At 37.3% G+C, this 17,471-nt stretch overlaps 1 protein-coding gene across 4 annotated transcripts in view; it reads right to left on the reverse strand.

Annotated features, from left to right (window-relative positions):
- Positions 1–12,721: 12,721 nt before the first annotated feature.
- The window catches only part of LOC119723166 (spermatogenesis-associated protein 1-like), a 28,565-nt gene continuing 23,815 nt past the window's right edge, over positions 12,722–17,471 (reverse strand). For all 4 annotated transcript variants that reach the window (XM_038193725.1, XM_038193728.1, XM_038193726.1 and 1 more), the window contains 3 exons: positions 15,413–15,588; positions 14,000–14,098; positions 12,722–13,017 (listed from right to left, as the gene is read on the reverse strand). In XM_038193725.1, the coding sequence (XP_038049653.1) occupies positions 12,814–13,017; positions 14,000–14,098; positions 15,413–15,588 (479 nt within the window). In that variant the 3' untranslated portion in view covers positions 12,722–12,813. The remainder of the gene's footprint in view (positions 13,018–13,999; positions 14,099–15,412; positions 15,589–17,471) is intronic.

The following is a 17,471-nucleotide window of genomic DNA, read 5'->3' on the forward strand; positions in this document are numbered from 1 at the left end:
CCGCAGGTGTCTTTTTGCTTTTCGACGCGCGCATTCAGTCATTATAAGATGTTTAATTTCCCGTCGTAAATCACCAACAGTACCTTAGCTTAATCGGTAAGCACTGCTGCTGGTACTGTCCGCGAGTTCCAGGTTGGCGCCTTCGTACAGGTTCAGGGCATGTGGTCCACTCGGAGGATCAGGGCTTAGGGGCCGCCCTGTTCCTCCCTTAGCTCTTTGCTTTTACATGGTGCCTGGCCCTCCGGGGTTATATGGATGGATAGGGAAGGAAGTGTGTATTGGTCGGGGACGCCGAGACCCCGGAAGAGAACTAAGGGATCGGCTGGGGCATTGTTATGGCTCAGACCGATCCCTGAAAGCTTGACTAGCACATAACTTTTTGATTTTTTTTTTAAAAGCCTCTGGTTTTTGTTTAATGCTTTGGATAATTTAAGATACATGCACTCAAAAAAATAATAGCTTTTTCTCCAATAAAAAGGATGATTTGGGGCCAAATCTTCAAAATAGTGCGTGTTAGAGTATTGATTGATACGTGTTAGAGTATTGAAGTTCTGCCTTGTTTGGAGAAAAGTCCATTTTTGGCAAAATTAGACTAAAAATGTAAGGTTTACCCCTTGCACTTTTTTTCAATTTCGGCCAAAAATGAAATTGATCAAAAGTTGCTGGGAAGATACCTTAAGGCTTAAAGGACCTAGGACACATTCCGAATTGATTTCTCGAAAGATGTGTTATTAAAAAGGGAAACTCAGTCGAAAACGCAAGTTAAAAGTACTCAAGAAATTAAAAGCTTTTTCCAAAAAAAAAAAGATGATTTTTGCCCAAATCTTCAAAATTGTGCGTGTTAGTGTATTGATTGATGTTTCTCTTGCATCTAGATGGATTTATGCCTTGTTTGGAGAAAAGTCGATTTTTGGCCGAATTTAACGAAAAATGTGTGGCAAACCCCTTGCCTTTTTTATATTTTTGCGAAAAAAATGAAATTGCTGAAAAAGTGCTGGAAAGATACCTTTAGGGCCCTAGGATACAATTCAAATCGATTTCTGGACAGATGTGCTTTTAAAAAGGAAAAACTCCGTCGAAAATTTAAGGTAAAAGTACTCAAAAAATTAATAGTTTTTTCTCAAAAAAAAGGATGATTTTGGCCAAATCTTCAAAATAGTGCGTGTAAGAATATTGATTGATTTTCTTCTTGCATCCAAAGGAATTTCTGCCTTGTTTGGAGAAAAGTCCATTTTTTGCCAAATTTGACTAAAAATGTAAGGTTAACCCCTTTTAATTTTTTCCAATTTCGGCCAAAAAAATGAAATTGCTAAAAAGTTGCTGGAAAGATACCTTAAGGGCCCTAGGACACATTCCAAATCGATTTCTGGACAGATGTGCTATTAAAAAGAAAAACCCTGTCGAAAATTTAAGGTAAACGCAGTCAAAAAATTAATAGCTTCCTTTAAAAAAAAACAGATTATTGTTTGCCCAAATCTTCCAAATTGTGCGTGTTAGAGTATTGATTGATGTTCCTCTTGCATCCAGATGGATGTCTGCCTTGTTTCGAGAAAAGTCGATTTTTGGCCAAATTTGACGAAAAATGTAAGGTTAACCCCTTGCATTTTTTACAATTTTGGCCAAAAAATGAAATTCATTAATAGTTGCTGGAAAGATACCTTAAGGGCCCTAGGACACATTCCAAATCAATTGCTGGACACATGTGCTATTAAAAGGGAAACTCCGTCGAAAATTTAAGGTAAAAGCACTCCAAAAAATTAATGGCTTTTTCTCCAAAAATGGATGATTTTAGCGCAAATCTTCCAAATTGTGGATGTTAGAGTATTGATTGATGTTCCTCTTGCATCCAGATGGATGTCTGCCTTGTTTGGAGAAAAGTCGATTTTTGGCCAAATTTGACTAAAAATGTAGGGTTAATCATTGCATTTTTTTCCAATTTTGGCCAAAAAATGAAATTCATTAATAGTTGCTGGAAAGATACCTTAAGGGACCTAGGACACATTCCAAAAGAATTTCTGGACACTTGTGCTATAAAAAGGGAAACTCCGTCGAAAATTTAAGGTAAAAACACTCCTAAAATTAATGGCTTTTTCTCCAAAAATTGATGATTTTAGCGCAAATCTTCCAAATTGTGGATGTTAGAGTATTGATTGATGTTCCTCTTGCATCCAGATGGATGTGCCCTCTTTGGAGAAAAGTCGATTTTTGGCCAAATTTGACGAAAAATGTAAGGTTAACCCCTTGCATTTTTTTTCCAATTTTGGACAAAAAATGAAATTCATTAATAGTTGCTGGAAAGGTACCTTATCGGACCTAGGACATTCCAAATGAATTTCTGGACACTTTTGCTATTAAAAGGGAAACTCCGTCGAAAATTTATGGGAAAAATACTCCAAAAATTAATTGCTTTTTCTCCAAAAATGGAAGATTTTTGCCCAAATCTTCAAAATTGTGCGTGTTAGAGTATTGATTGATCTTCCTCTTGCATCCAGATGAATTTCTGCCTTGTTCACAGAAAGTCAATTTTTTGGCCAAATTTGACGAAAAATGTAAGGTTAACCCCTTGCATTTTTTCAAATTTTGGCCGAAAAATGAAATTCATTAATAGTTGCTGGAAAGATACCTTAAGGGACCTAGGACACATTCCAAATGAATTTCTGGACACTTGTGCTATTAAAAGGGAAACTCCGTCGAAAATTTTAGGTAAAAACACTCCAAAATTAATGACTTTTTCTCCAAAAATGGAAGATTTTTGCCCAAATCTTCAAAATTGTGCGTGTTAGAGTATGGATTGATCTTCCTCTTGCATCCAGATGAATTTCTGCCTTGTTCACAGGAAGTCAATTTTTTGGCCAAATTTGACGAAAAATGTACCCCCTTGCATTTTTTTCAAAATTTTTCAAATTTTGGCCAAAAAATGAAATTCATTAATAGTTGCTGGAAAGATACCTTAAGGGACCTAGGACACATTCCAAATCAATTGCTGGACACATGTGCTATTAAAAGGGAAACTCCGTCGAAAATTTTAGGTAAAAACACTCCAAAAATTAATGGCTTTTTCTCCAAAAATGGATGATTTTAGCGCAAATCTTACAAATTGTGCGTGTTAGAGTATTGATTGATGTTCCTCTTGCATCCAGATGGATGTCTGCCTTGTTTGGAGAAAATTAGATTTTTGGGCAAATTTGACTAAAAATGTAAGGTTAACCCCTTGCATTTTTTTCCAATTTTGGCCAAAAAATGAAATTCATTAATAGTTGCTGGAAAGATACCTTATCGGACCTAGGACACATTCCAAATGAATTTCTGGACACTTGTGCTATTAAAAGAGAAACTCCGTCGAAAATTTTAGGTAAAAACACTCCAAAAATTAATGGCTTTTTCTCAAAAAATGGATGATTTTTGCCCAAATCTTCAAAATTGTGCGTGTTAGAATATTGATTGATCTTCCTCTTGCATCCAGATGAATTCCTGCCTTGTTCAGAGAAAGTCAATTTTTTGGCCAAATTTGACGAAAAATGTTAGGTTAACCCCTTGCATTTTTCAAATTTTGGCCAAAAAATGAAATTCATGAAAAGTTGCTGGTAAGATACCTTAAGGGACCTAGGACACATTCCAAATCAATTGCTGGACACATGTGCTATTAAAAGGGAAACTCCGTCGAAAATTTTAGGTAAAAACACTCCAAAAATTAATGGCTTTTTCTCCAAAAATGGATGATTTTAGCGCAAATCTTCCAAATTGTGGATGTTAGAGTATTGATTGATGATCCTCTTGCATCCAGATGGATGTCTGCCTTGTTTGGAGAAAAGTCGATTTTTGGCCAAATTTCACTAAAAATGTAAGGTTAACCCCTTGCATTTTTTTCCAATTTTGGCAAAAAAATGAAATTCATTAATAATTGCTGGAAAGATACCTTAAGGGACCTAGGACACATTCCAAATAAATTTCTGGACACTTGTGCTATTAAAAGGGAAACTCCGTCGAAAATTTTAGGTAAAAACACTCCAAAAATTAATGGCTTTTTCTCCAAAAATTGATGATTTTAGCCCAAATCTTCAAAATTGTGCGTGTTAGAGTATTGATTGATCTTCCTCTTGCATCCAGATGAATTTCTGCCTTGTTCAGAGAAAGTCAATTTTTTGGCCAAATTTGACTAAAAATGTAAGGTTAACCCCTTGCAAAATCCAAATTGTGGATGTTAGAGTATTGATTGATGTTCCTCTTGCATCCAGATGGATGTGCCCTCTTTGGAGAAAAGTCGATTTTTGGCCAAATTTGACGAAAAATGTAAGGTTAACCCCTTGCATTTTTTTCCAATTTTGGACAAAAAATGAAATTCATTAATAGTTGCTGGAAAGGTACCTTATTGGACCTAGGACACATTCCAAATGAATTTCTGGACACATGTGCTATTAAAAGGGAAACTCCGTCGAAAATTTTAGGTAAAAACACTCCAAAAATTAATGGCTTTTTCTCCAAAAATGGAAGATTTTTGCCCAAATCTTCAAAATTGTGCGTGTTAGAGTATTAATTGATCTTCCTCTTGCATCCAGATGAATTTCTGCCTTGTTCACAGAAAGTCAATTTTTTGGCCAAATTTGACGAAAAATGTAAGGTGAACCACTTGCATTTTTTCAAATTTTGGCCGCAAAATGAAATTCATTAATAGTTGCTGGAAAGATACCTTAAGGGACCTAGGACACATTCCAAATGAATTTCTGGACACTTGTGCTATTAAAAGGGAAACTCCGTCGAAAATTTTAGGTAAAAACACTCCAAAATTAATGGCTTTTTCTCCAAAAATGGAAGATTTTTTCCCAAATCTTCAAAATTGTGCGTGTTAGAGTATGGATTGATCTTCCTCTTGCATCCAGATGAATTTCTGCCTTGTTCACAGGAAGTCAATTTTTTGGCCAAATTTGACGAAAAATGTACCCCCTTGCATTTTTTCAAAATTTTTCAAATTTTGGCCAAAAAAATGCAATTCATTAATAGTTGCTGGATAGATACCTTAAGGGACCTAGGACACATTCCAAATCAATTGCTGGACACATGTGCTATTAAAAGGGAAACTCCGTCGAAAATTTCAGGTAAAAACACTCCAAAAATTAATGGCTTTTTCTCCAAAAATGGATGATTTTAGCGCAAATCTTCCAAATTGTGGATGTTAGAGTATTGATTGATGTTCCTCTTGCATCCAGATGGATGTCTGCCTTGTTTGGAGAAAATTAGATTTTTGGGCAAATTTGACTAAAAATGTAAGGTTAACCCCTTGCATTTTTTTTCAAATTTTGGCCAAAAAATGAAATTCATTAATAGTTGCTGGAAAGATACTTTATCGGACCTAGGACACATTCCAAATGAATTTCTGGACACTTGTGCTATTAAAAGGGAAACTCCGTCGAAAATTTTAGGTAAAAACACTCCAAAAATTAATGGCTTTTTCTCCAAAAATGGATGATTTTTACCCAAATCTTCAAAATTGTGCGTGTTAAAGTATCGATTGATCTTCCTCTTGCATCCAGACGAATTCCTGCCTTGTTCAGAGAAAGTCAATTTTTTGGCCAAATTTGACGAAAAATGTTAGGTTAACCCCTTGCATTTTTTAAATTTTGGCCAAAAAATGAAATTCATTAATAATTGCTGGAAAGATACCTTAAGGGACCTAGGACACATTCCAAATAAATTTCTGGACACTTGTGCTATTAAAAGGGAAACTCCGTCGAAAATTTTAGGTAAAAACACTCCAAAAATTAATGGCTTTTTCTCCAAAAATGGATGATTTTAGCGCAAATCTTCCAAATTGTGGATGTTAGAGTATTGATTGATGATCCTCTTGCATCCAGATGAATTTCTGCCTTGTTCAGGGAAAGTCAAATTTTGGCCAAATTTGACGAAAAATGTAAGGTTAACCCCTTGCATTTTTTAAATTTTGGCCAAAAAATGAAATTCATTAATAGTTGCTGGAAAGATACCTTAAGGGACCTAGGACACATTACAAATAAATTTCTGGACACATGTGTTATTAAAAGGGAAACTCCGTCGAAAATTTAAGGTAAAAACACTCCAAAAATTAATGGCTTTTTCTCCAAAAATGGATGATTTTAGCGCAAATCTTCCAAATTGTGGATGTTAGAGTATTGATTGATGTTCCTCTTGCATCCAGAGGGATGTCTGCCTTGTTTGGAGAAAAGTCGATTTTGGCCAAATTTGACGAAAAGGTAAGGTTAACCCCTTGCATTTTTTTTTTCAATTTTGGACAAAAAATGAAATTCATTAATAGTTGCTGGAAAGATACCTTAAGGGACCTAGGACACATTCCAAATAAATTTCTGGACCCTTGTGCTATTAAAAGGGAAACTCCGTCGAAAATTTAAGGTAAAAACACTCCAAAAATGAATGGCTTTTTCTCCAAAAATTGATGATTTTTGCCCAAATCTTCAAAATTGTGCGTGTTAGAGTATTGATTGGTATTCCTCTTGCATCCAGATGAATTTCTGCCTTGTTCAGGGAAAGTCAATTTTTGGCCAAATTTGACGAAAAATGTAAGGTTAACCCCTTGCATTTTTTCCAATTTTGGCCAAAAAATGAAATTCATTAATAGTTGCTGGAAAGATACCTTAAGGGACCTAGGACACATTCCAAATGAATTTCTGGACACTTGTGCTATTAAAAGGGAAACTCCGTCGAAAATTTTAGGTAAAAACAATCCAAAAATTAATGGCTTTTTCTCCAAAAATGGAAGATTTTTGCCCAAATCTTACAAATTGTGGATGTTAGAGTATTGATTGATGTTCCTCTTGCATCCAGATGGATGTCTGCCTTGTTTGGAGAAAAGTCGATTTTTGGCCAAATTTGACTAAAAATGTAAGGTTAACCCCTAGCATTTTTTTTTAAATTTTGGACAAAAAATGAAATTCTTTAATAGTTGCTGGAAAGATACCTTAAGGGCCCTAGGACACATTCCAAATCAATTTCTGGACACATGTGCTATTAAAAGGGAAACTCCGTCGAAAATTTTTAGGTAAAAGCACTCCAAAAATTAATGGCTTTTTCTCCAAAAATGGATGATTTTAGCGCAAATCTTCCAAATTGTGGATGTCCTATAATTAATGGAACATTATTAATTAATTAATGGCCAAATTTTAACAAATTGTTATTTTTTTTTTTAATGAAAAGGCAAAGCTTGATTGATGTTCCTCTTGCATCCAGATGGATGTCTGCCTTGTTTGGAGAAAAGTCGATTTTAGGCCCAAATTTGACAAAAATGTAAGGTTAACCCCTTGCATTTTTTTCCAATTTTGGCCAAAAAATGAAATTGCTGAAAAGTTCCTGGAAAGATACCTTAAGGGACCTAGGACACATTCCAAATCGATTTCTGGACAGATGACAGTGCTATTACAAAGAAAACTCGGTCGAAAATTTAAGATAAAAGCGCTAGAAAAATTAGTGGTTTTTTTTCCAAAAATGGATGATTTTTGCCCAAATCTTCAAAATTGTGCGTGTTAGAGTATCAATCGATATTCCTCTTGCATCCAGATGGATTTCTGCCTTGTTTGAATAAAAGTCGATTTTTGGGCAGGAATTTTTCAGTGGGGCGCGCTGGGGGGGGGGGGGGGTTGGAACATTTCATGGGGGGCGTCATGTAGATCAATGATAATTTTTTTAGAAACTCAAAATCTCAGTGGGGGAGGGGCAACTGGGGGCGACAAGTTTTAATGGGGGGGGGGCTGTCCCTCCACCCCCCCCCCGGCCAAAAAAATGAAATTTCGGCCAAAAAAATGAAATTGCTTAAACGTTGCTGGAAAGATGCGTTTGGGGGCCCTAGGGCACACTCCAAATCAATATCTGGATAGATGTGCTATTAGAAAGAGAAATTCCTACGAAAATTTAAGGTAAAATCACACCAAAAATTAATGTCTTTTCTCCCAAAATGGATGATTTTGCAAAAATCTTCAAAATTGTGCGTGTTAAAATATTGATTGATGTTCCTCTTGCATCCAGATGGACTGCTGCCCTGTTTGGAGAAAGGTCGATTTTTGGCCAAATTTGACGACCCCTTGCATTTTTTTTCCAATTTTGGCCAAAAAATGAAATTGCTTAAAAGTTGCTGGTAAAATACCTTAAGGGCCCTAGGACACACTCCAAATCGACCCCCCCCCATGGCATTTTAGAATTCAATCCTTTATGTACATTCTTGTGTTCCACTTGACTTTGTTTTCAAGTTTGTATTTCCAGTTTTAAGAGTGAGGGGCTTTGTTTTTCCTATTTTGCGAATTACTATATTTATTGGGAATGTTCACAATTAGAAACGTTATTTGAAAAATGTAGGCCGATATTGTATAGCCTATGGCGTTTCTTGCGTCCATTGAAAATTGCACCATTAATAATGGTGGTCGTATTTATCGAACGAAACTTAATTTTGATTATTATTAAATATTCATTGATTCATGACAAAGACCTTTATTTCGTTTTTAATACTACCGGAGACATGCCGAGCAGATGTAAATATCAAACCAAACCAAAGCATTAAACAAAAACAGAGGCTTTTTTTTTTTAAAAATCAAAAAGTTATGTGCTAGTCAAGCTTTCAGGGATCGGTCTGAGCCATAACAATGCCCCAGCCAATCCCTTAGTTCTCTTCCGGGGTCTCGGCGTCCCCGACCAATACACACTTCCTTCCCTGTCCATCCATGTAACCCCGGAGGGCCAGGCACCATGTAAAAGCAAAGAGCTAAGGGAGGAACAGGGCGGCCCCTAAGCCCTGATCCTCCGAGTGGACCACATGCCCTGAACCTGTACGAAGGCGCCAACCTGGAACTCGCGGACAGTACCAGCAGCAGTGCTTACCGATTAAGCTAAGGTACTGTTGGTGATTTACGACGGGAAATTAAACATCTTATAATGACTGAATGCGCGCGTCGAAAAGCAAAAAGACATCACCGACGGGATTCGAACCCGGGTTCCGCGATTTGTAGACGGCGAATCTAACCACTAGGCCACTCCGCTTCCTTAGAATTCTGCTCAAAAACGATTTGTTTGAATAGGCCGAGAAACACTGAACATTGTTGACGGAGTGCATCTGTTATAGCTCCATGGACGAACAAAAGTCGATATTTCGTGCAACAATGAGCCAACTGTTTTCATTTATTACGTTTGGAAAATCATTGTATACGGCAGCCACGTTAGTCGTAGGACTATACGTGGGCTAAACCTACATGTACTTATCGTTACGCAACAATGAACACCGCGATTATGTAGGCTTTTTTGAAAAGGCATCATGTGCGTTCAGGGGCGGACCAGGAAATTTTGCGGGGGGGGGGGGTGATGTCCAGGCCCGTCCGATGTTCATATCCGATTGCGGCAGACAGGTGGACGCGTGTCATTATTAGAATAATTACACATTTTTGCGTTTTTTGACCGGGGGGTGGGATTTCGACCCCTCTGGATCTGCGCCTGACTTCTCATCTTCGTATTCAGACAGATAAAGATTCTCAACTCCGTCACTACTATTTCAACAGTATTTAGAAAAGGAAATAAACTGTTATACGGATATGTTTGTTAACACTATAATCAGACCTCTGTTCAGTTCGCTGTTTCCAACAGTCTTTCGTTAGCCTGTAATCAACATTATTTTCCTGAACAATAATGGAAGCAGTATGTTCTCATCATTTGGGTCAATGGGCAAGGCAGCCCCAGAGATAAGCGGAAGGCGGGGGGGGGGGGGGGGGGGGGGGGGCTGTATTGGCCACGGCGTTTTTGTTTCCCCAAGGCGTATGCTTAAATGACAATTGCCCATAGCAGTGACAGTTGTTCCTCGTAGTGGCAGAGAACAATTGGGGGCTTGCATAACTTTTTCCCCACAAAAGATGATTTTTGCCCAAATCTTCAAGTGCGCGGGTTAGAGTATTGATTGATGTTCCTCTTGCATCCAGATGGATTTCTGCGAAAAAGACGATTTTTGGCCAAATTTGACTAAAAATGTAAGGTAAACCTCTTGCATTTTTTTCAATTTTGGCGAAAAAAATGAAATTGCTTAAAAGTTGCTGGAAAGATATTTTAAGTGCCCTAGGACACATTCCAAATCGATTTCTGGACAGATGTGCTATTAAAAAGGGAAACTCCGTCGAAAATTTAAGGTATTAAAAAGCAATCAAAATATTAATAGCTTTCCTTTCCCAAAAATTGATGATTTTTTTTCCAAATCTTCAAAATTGTGCAAGTTAGAGTATTGATTGATGTTCCTCTTACATCCAGATGAATTTCTGCCTTGTTTGGAGAAAAGTCAATTTGTGGCCAAATTTGACGAAAGATACCTAATTAAGGGCCCTAGGACACATTCGAAATCAATTTCTGGACAGATGTGCTTTTAAAAAGGGATACTCCGTCGAAAATTTAAGGTAAAAGCACTCAAAAATTAATGTCTTTTTCTCTCAAAATGGATGATTTTTGCCCAAATCTCCAAAATTGTGTGGTAGAGTATTGATCGATGTTCCTCTTGCATCCACTTGAATTTCTGCCTTGTTTGGAGAAGAGAATGTTTGGTCAAATTGGACTAAAAATGTAAGGTTAACCCCTTGCATTTTTTTTCAAAACAATGAAATTGCTTTAAAGTTGCTGGAAAGATACCTAGGACACATTTCTGGAAATCGATTTCTGGACAGATGTGATATTAAAAAAGGGAAACTTCGTCGAAAAGATAAGTACTGGGATGCTATATAAAACAAACAATGAATGTTTTGCATTCGGTGAAAGATGGAATTATTGTTCCATTCCACTCGGCGTCACCTCAGTGAATGGAACATTCCATCTTTCAACTCATGAAAATATTCTCACCATTGCACTCGTAAGCATTCATTATTTGTATATTATTCAACTCTTAGAAAACAGGTTTGTGTATCTGGTATAGGTACGTATATAAAGGTATTAAAATACTCGGAATCGTTCTATTTCTTAAAATAATCCCTTCAGTTATTCATTAACAACAGAAGAACGCTATTGGGGGTGTTCGGTGAAATTGTTTGCATTCACTTTAACGTCACATCCATTCATGGAAAAACTCAAATCTATTTGAAGGTAAATTCACAAATTTTATTTTGTTCTCAGATAGGTAAACCCTTTGACAGAAAGTAAAGTCTCTTAAAATAAAGGCTTTAAAAAATAGAAACCTGAAGGAAGCTTGACAAATTGTGATCCATCCGTCTTATCTTTTGTTTCACTTGTTCTTGTTAAGAAAGACACTTCAAACCAATTGGTGAAAAACTTTGAGTAGAGAAAACAACTGAATATTTGAGGCATGCCCAAAAACTGTACGGGCAACGTTTTTCGTCCAAAATTCATACTCACATTGTCTGTCAACTTGCACCACAAACCATTTTTTCAAAGTATTCAAAATGTTTGACACCAAACAAAACATGAAAATACTTCATCCAGCCGTTTCCACAAAATAAAATATAGATGACAGTAATATTGGGGGAAAAAAGAAACAAAACCCTTGTATTAACAAAAATACATATTCATGAGCACTAGGTACATTTAAAAATGTTTATATAACAAGCACAGAATGGATAAATAAAATATATCAACTGTACACTTCAATAAAAAATACATACATGACTGAAGGTTAGCTTCAACTACAAGGTAAATATTGATTCTATTACAGCACTAAATATGTATTGCCATTTATAGAATATTTCATATTCAAGCATGCTTATTTAATAATTACATAAGATTAACTAAATTTATAAACAAAATCAGTTGTAAGACTAGTGTTGGTCTTGTGTGAAATAAACTTAGGTATTGCCCTTTTTTAATTCCAGTGAAGTTAAAACGGGTCACCTGCAAAAAAAAGCCACGCATTGTGTATTCTTTGTGTGGTTCATATTGCCAATAAGAAATAAACTTAGGTATAAACCTAAGTTTATTTCATAAACTTGCTGATTGACACGTTTTTGCGGGGTGCATACGTTGAGCTCACCCCAGTCGACATAGGTCAGCCCCGTGCCATTCGACACAATTAGCTCTGACGTCATACTCGGGGCTCACCCGGGTCAGGCACCACAGACCCTGCTCGTGGAGCAGAGAAACTGGTGGAAATACGTCACGCATGCGTTGTTCATTCCAAGGAACGGACAAATATGGCGGCCGGACACCGGAAATCTCAAATGGACTATAATTCCAGCCCAACATTTTTGAGTTTTGCAATTGACTGAAAAGCAGAAAATGGGTGTCACGTGAGGATTGATGGCCCGCGGTCTAGGGTTCGATTAGCCCGGCTGTCATGGCTAACCCGTCTACTTTAACCCGAGTCGATCCGGGGCGAGCTACTCGAACGCACCCTTTGCTTATAACAGCTCCACTGATGTTTTCTTGTTTTAAAGTAGTGATTATAAATATCCCTTTAAATGGCTCACATTTTTGGGAGATTATATTTTGCGATAAGAAAACCCTGGTTTAATTCTGCTTTAGGAATCCAATAATATGAGGCCAAGGTCTTAGTTTATTTATGTTTGCTTTGGACACTAAAATTTTCCTAATAATTCTGGGGCTATGTAAGCCCAAAGCAAAAGACGAAACCATGATTTTGAAAAAAAAAAAAAAACCTTTTTAAAACTCGACCTTTACCCTTTCAGACATTCAATACCTGCCACAATGATAAAACAATTTGGGTGAAATGGCCCCCTTGTTGCATCCAAAGCAAGCTTCCACAAGCTTACACATGGACCCATTCAACTACAGGGGCTCACTGATTTATCCAACTTATTCAAATCAGTTTAAAAAAACCCAAAAAACTGGTAACCGAGATGGGTCTTATTTCATCCCTGTCCTGACCATCCCTCGGGGCGTGAATGAGGTTGCGCCGGTACCCCGCAGGGGCGTGGTCCGCACCCCTTGCTTCTCCTCCGTTTCCTTCAGGGGGTTGAGTTGTTGGGAGCGAGACACCGTCACGTTGATCTTGCGCTGCAGGACGTCCGTCCTCAGGTTGCGCAACTCGGTCTCTGCTTGGGTGCGCAGCTGGGGCGAAGAGAGAAAAAGTAGAAAGTTCTATAGCATGAGAACGAAGGATGGAATGACTAGTATGGACACCTTAACCTCACCTTCAAGTGCCAGGGAAAGTTGTTCTCTTAACACAGATTAGTACATACATGTGTAGCAACCACTAGTATCTATACTTGTACATTAATTTCAATTCATAAATACCTAAGACAGTTAAATCATGCCCATTGGATGAGAGCCCGTCATGTGGCCTGTCTTAAATGGATGATAAGGCCTGGCTAGCTGGTCTTAAACACTTTTCCAGTGTCCATAAAATTTGGACTCCTGTGAAATCCAGTGCCTTTTACCGTTTTAGTGGTTGTATGTCACAATCATTACGTAGGCATGCGCAATGCTTGATACATGAACCACTGAGTCAGTATTTCATAGTCCTAAATTCACATACACCGCCACAGCTGCATTCTGCGCGACATCGCACATAAGCCCGCGCCAATGTCCATATAAGGAATTGTTTTCTGACCTATATAGCTAGAGGGGTGTTTTGAAAAACATGCAGTAAATTGTTGAACAAAATTGTTGAAAATTTTGGCGAGGGTAATTATCAGCATCCAGACTCCAACCGGTCTTAAACATAGTGTTTAATACCAACCAAGCACATAGTTACTCCCTTATTAAACTGTTTCATGTGGAGACATACTCCACATGAACAGTTCTGATCTGGCTTTGCATCACCGTGTTCAGGTTCATACTTCATAACAATTATTTGGAGTACGAATTTGTTTCATTGGGAACTGAGCTGAGGCCTTGGGACCTACTGATACATTATTGTCAAGACGAACTGAGTGTAAACCTTAAACAAAGCAGCCATCGTAGAGGGTAGCGTTTTTGTAGATAGGCATTAAAACAGACATTGTGCATTCATTGTTACGGAGTTAAAAACAAAAACAGCCAAGTTAGCCCACTCAAATGGTAGGTATGGATAAGGTCTATTATAGCGTACTTTGATTTCTGATGTGAGTTTCATCTTGGAGTTCTCCACTCTCCTCCTGAGATCATCCATCTGATGCTGCATCTTGAAGATTAGGATCTTGTGATCATTCTGCAGGCACAAACAAGACAAGGAGGTAATCACGTCCACATTATTCAAAAGGCGAATTGTTATAAGGCGATGATATTCCATTTTCATTGTTTCACTCCTTTTTTCAAGATGACAACAGCATATGAATCCACAACCAATACAACTAAAAGGCAAGAAAGGGCAACAATCCAAGTGCCCTTATTGACCACAGATGGCCAGCAGTTTAACCCTTTTTTGGTCGGGCTGCACAAGAATATGTCCAGGCGTTTTAAGATTTATTCAAACAGATCACTGCTTTCATGGCTAAACAGTGGCTTTTTAATATGTACATATATGTGGTGTAACTGAGATAGGTGTGGTTACTAAAGGGTTCAGACTATTTCCTCTGAACTTTAAAGAAGTCTGTGCAAAAGAACATTTCATGTAAAAAGCACACAAGATTGTTTGGTACATGTATAGGAGTTCTTGTTACAGTAATTTTCTGCTACCATATTCGACATTGTACAGTTTAAAATTAAAGGGAATATACATCATTTGCTTTTCCTGTAATTTTCAGAAATGGATGGAATTGGGGGTTGGAAATATATAGCAAATATAGTTACACTGACTTTTTTGAGGTTTTGGGTTCAAAAATGCTTTAAAAACCAAGAAAAACAATCATTTTCCTGTAGTCTGGTTCCCTGACTCCATTTAAGAAGAAACAGAGCAGTTTACATACCGGTATATTGGGGAATTGTAAGGTCAGGGAACCAGTCTAGCTGGCTTGTACCCGTTCATAGGTGTGTAATCGATTGCAAACAAGTGCGATGGTCAATTGGGGCCAGTATTTGAAATAAAAACCAGTTTTTTTCCAACGCTGATCGGCCGATCAGCGTTGGAAATTGGTACAAAAATAGCACTTTTCTTGAAAATGACAGTATACCAGGTGCCATGATTTTACAGGATGCTTTACACTTTCATTCACTAACAGTCCAGCAAGGTATTTCAAAATGATTTGGTAGTTTTATTTTTTGATGTTTGCAAATGTTGTCGTTTCCCTTTAAGGAGCAAGAAGGGATACAGATTTCTGATAGTCCGCCACCGTCATAGGAAAATTACAACTGCGTTTTTAAGGCCATCAGGTGTGTGTGCGCGCAGTGGGCAAAATGTTCTAAACACGCGCGCTTGTTGCTCAAAATGTCTTTGAAATACGGCGAAAAAATTTGACGCCCAAAATGCCGATGCACATGGCAACCTGTAGGAATTGACGCCATTTGAGAGAGACATATCCATTGTAGATACGTGTAAGTGTTTACTGTTGCAATATTCTACGTTATTTTTTGGTTACTCTATTACCTTCTTTGAGGGTGGTTCCCGAGGCATGCCCTTGCGTTGAGGACCTCTACCTTCAAGCTGGTTGAGCAGCTTCCTGTGCTGCTGGTCCAGCTGACTCCGCAGTCGGTTGACCTGCTCTTCCAAAGGGTTAGTCTTCTTCTTCTCCTCAAAGTATTTCTTCTTCCACAGGTCCCTGGCTGTTGGTGGCAGGAGGACAAGAAACCAACGGTATATTCAGTTTACTGATTAGAATATTTAGTTTACCGATCACTGTGTTTACCACATCAACTTTGAAATATAGCTTTTTGTTAACGTTTTTAATTCCTTCGGCGACGTACATGCAAACTATGACTTTCAAGCACTTACACTAATTGCCAAATGCATGTGCCGGTAGAAAAGATACATGTAAAACATCAAATTGGTTATACAGACATCCGCATGCTCAAAAAAGTGCACCAACATTTCACTTCGAACGAACTACAGTAGTTTGCTGGCAGTGATCTTCGAACTGTCGAAAGGTGTAATTTCATTTATTTTCATATATATATTTTTTTAACAACAAAAATGAAACATTTAGACAACCATGTACAATCCCTTAAATTAATAAAGAAGAAAGAAGTTCAGAATCCGACAGTAGCTAATTTGATTATATAGTTAAAATCAATGTATACGATTGAATTAAATTGAATTTTGTTTGTTTTGCTCTTGCCATTATATTACATTGCACAAGTAGGATCATTCATTCATGACGACAATGTGCTGGAAACAAAACATTTACAAAAGCAATACATACATGTACATGTACTGTACATATGAACATGTAGACTACACATATTCATCTGGAATTCCAGAAACTTTTGAAGCATAAATAGAATATAGCAAATGGACATAGAGAGGAATTAGAAAAACATGCATGAATCTCTCAAAGTAAAATATAAATTCAAAATTAACAAGTACCGGTATTAAGGACGTTTAAGGAAAATTTAATTTTAACTAATTTTCCATGTACACGTACATTCACATGTATGAACATGTTGGGCCAATGATTTTATGTTTCAAAGGAAACTTCACGGAATTGAGTCTTGACATGGAGAAAGGATCTTTTGAAAAGAAATGCATCTTTGGAAAGTTCATTTTAGAAATACACAAAACATCACAAATATAAACGTGAATTCTTGGAAGAGTTTGTCAATTCTAAAACAGAATTCATAGCTTCAGACGTTTTTGGTCATCTAAATTTGGTGGAAACAATTTCCAAGAGACAGTTGAAATCAGTTGAAAGTCAGGTGAGATGGATTGTATGACACTGTTTTATTGCTGGAATGAAATTATTGGGACGACAAATTAACACACAATTGTCTTCTTTTTTTTCTACAAAAATCATTGGCACAGCATGCTCATACACTGTACAATGCACATGTACTTTTGAAAAGACTGGAACTAATTGTGCAACTTTGTCATACAAATTTGTCATCTAATTGTCATTAAATTTGTCATACAAATTTGTCATACAAATTTGTCATACAAATTTGTCATACAAATTTGTCATACAAATTTGTCATCAAATTTGTCAAATAATTTGTCATCAAATTTGTCATCAAATTCCCCTGATGACGTACAACCTTACAGTGCAGTAAACATGCTGGGATAAACTATCGTGAACTACAAGTTCACAATCACAAAAACTCAGGATACCTGTGAGGGTCATTAGCCCTAACTCCAGATCCTCATCTGACGAGAGGCACGCAGCGACGTCCGATCAATAAACCACACAAGAGCCATCCATGTATTAAATCAATCAGGATTTGCCAAATCTCAATGGCTGATCAACTGTCATTGGGAAGTATTGATCACGTTACTACACGGGGAGAATGACAATGGTTTGGGAGGTTGGGACGTGAATGGGTTTAAATACACAGACATGATGAAGACATGTTCCTTCTTTCAGGCAATTTGAGAGACGAGTGATCGAGAACCATTGAAGGTGATGGTGTTTGTACAGTCGTGAGATGTGTGGGTTACCGGTTTTGCACAACTTGTACAACATAAAACCTTCTTCATTAAAGTAGGTTCTGCCCTT

The sequence above is a fragment of the Patiria miniata genome, unplaced genomic scaffold (genome assembly GCF_015706575.1).
Source record: "Patiria miniata isolate m_02_andy unplaced genomic scaffold, ASM1570657v1 HiC_scaffold_16, whole genome shotgun sequence".
NCBI lineage: Eukaryota > Metazoa > Echinodermata > Asteroidea > Valvatida > Asterinidae > Patiria > Patiria miniata.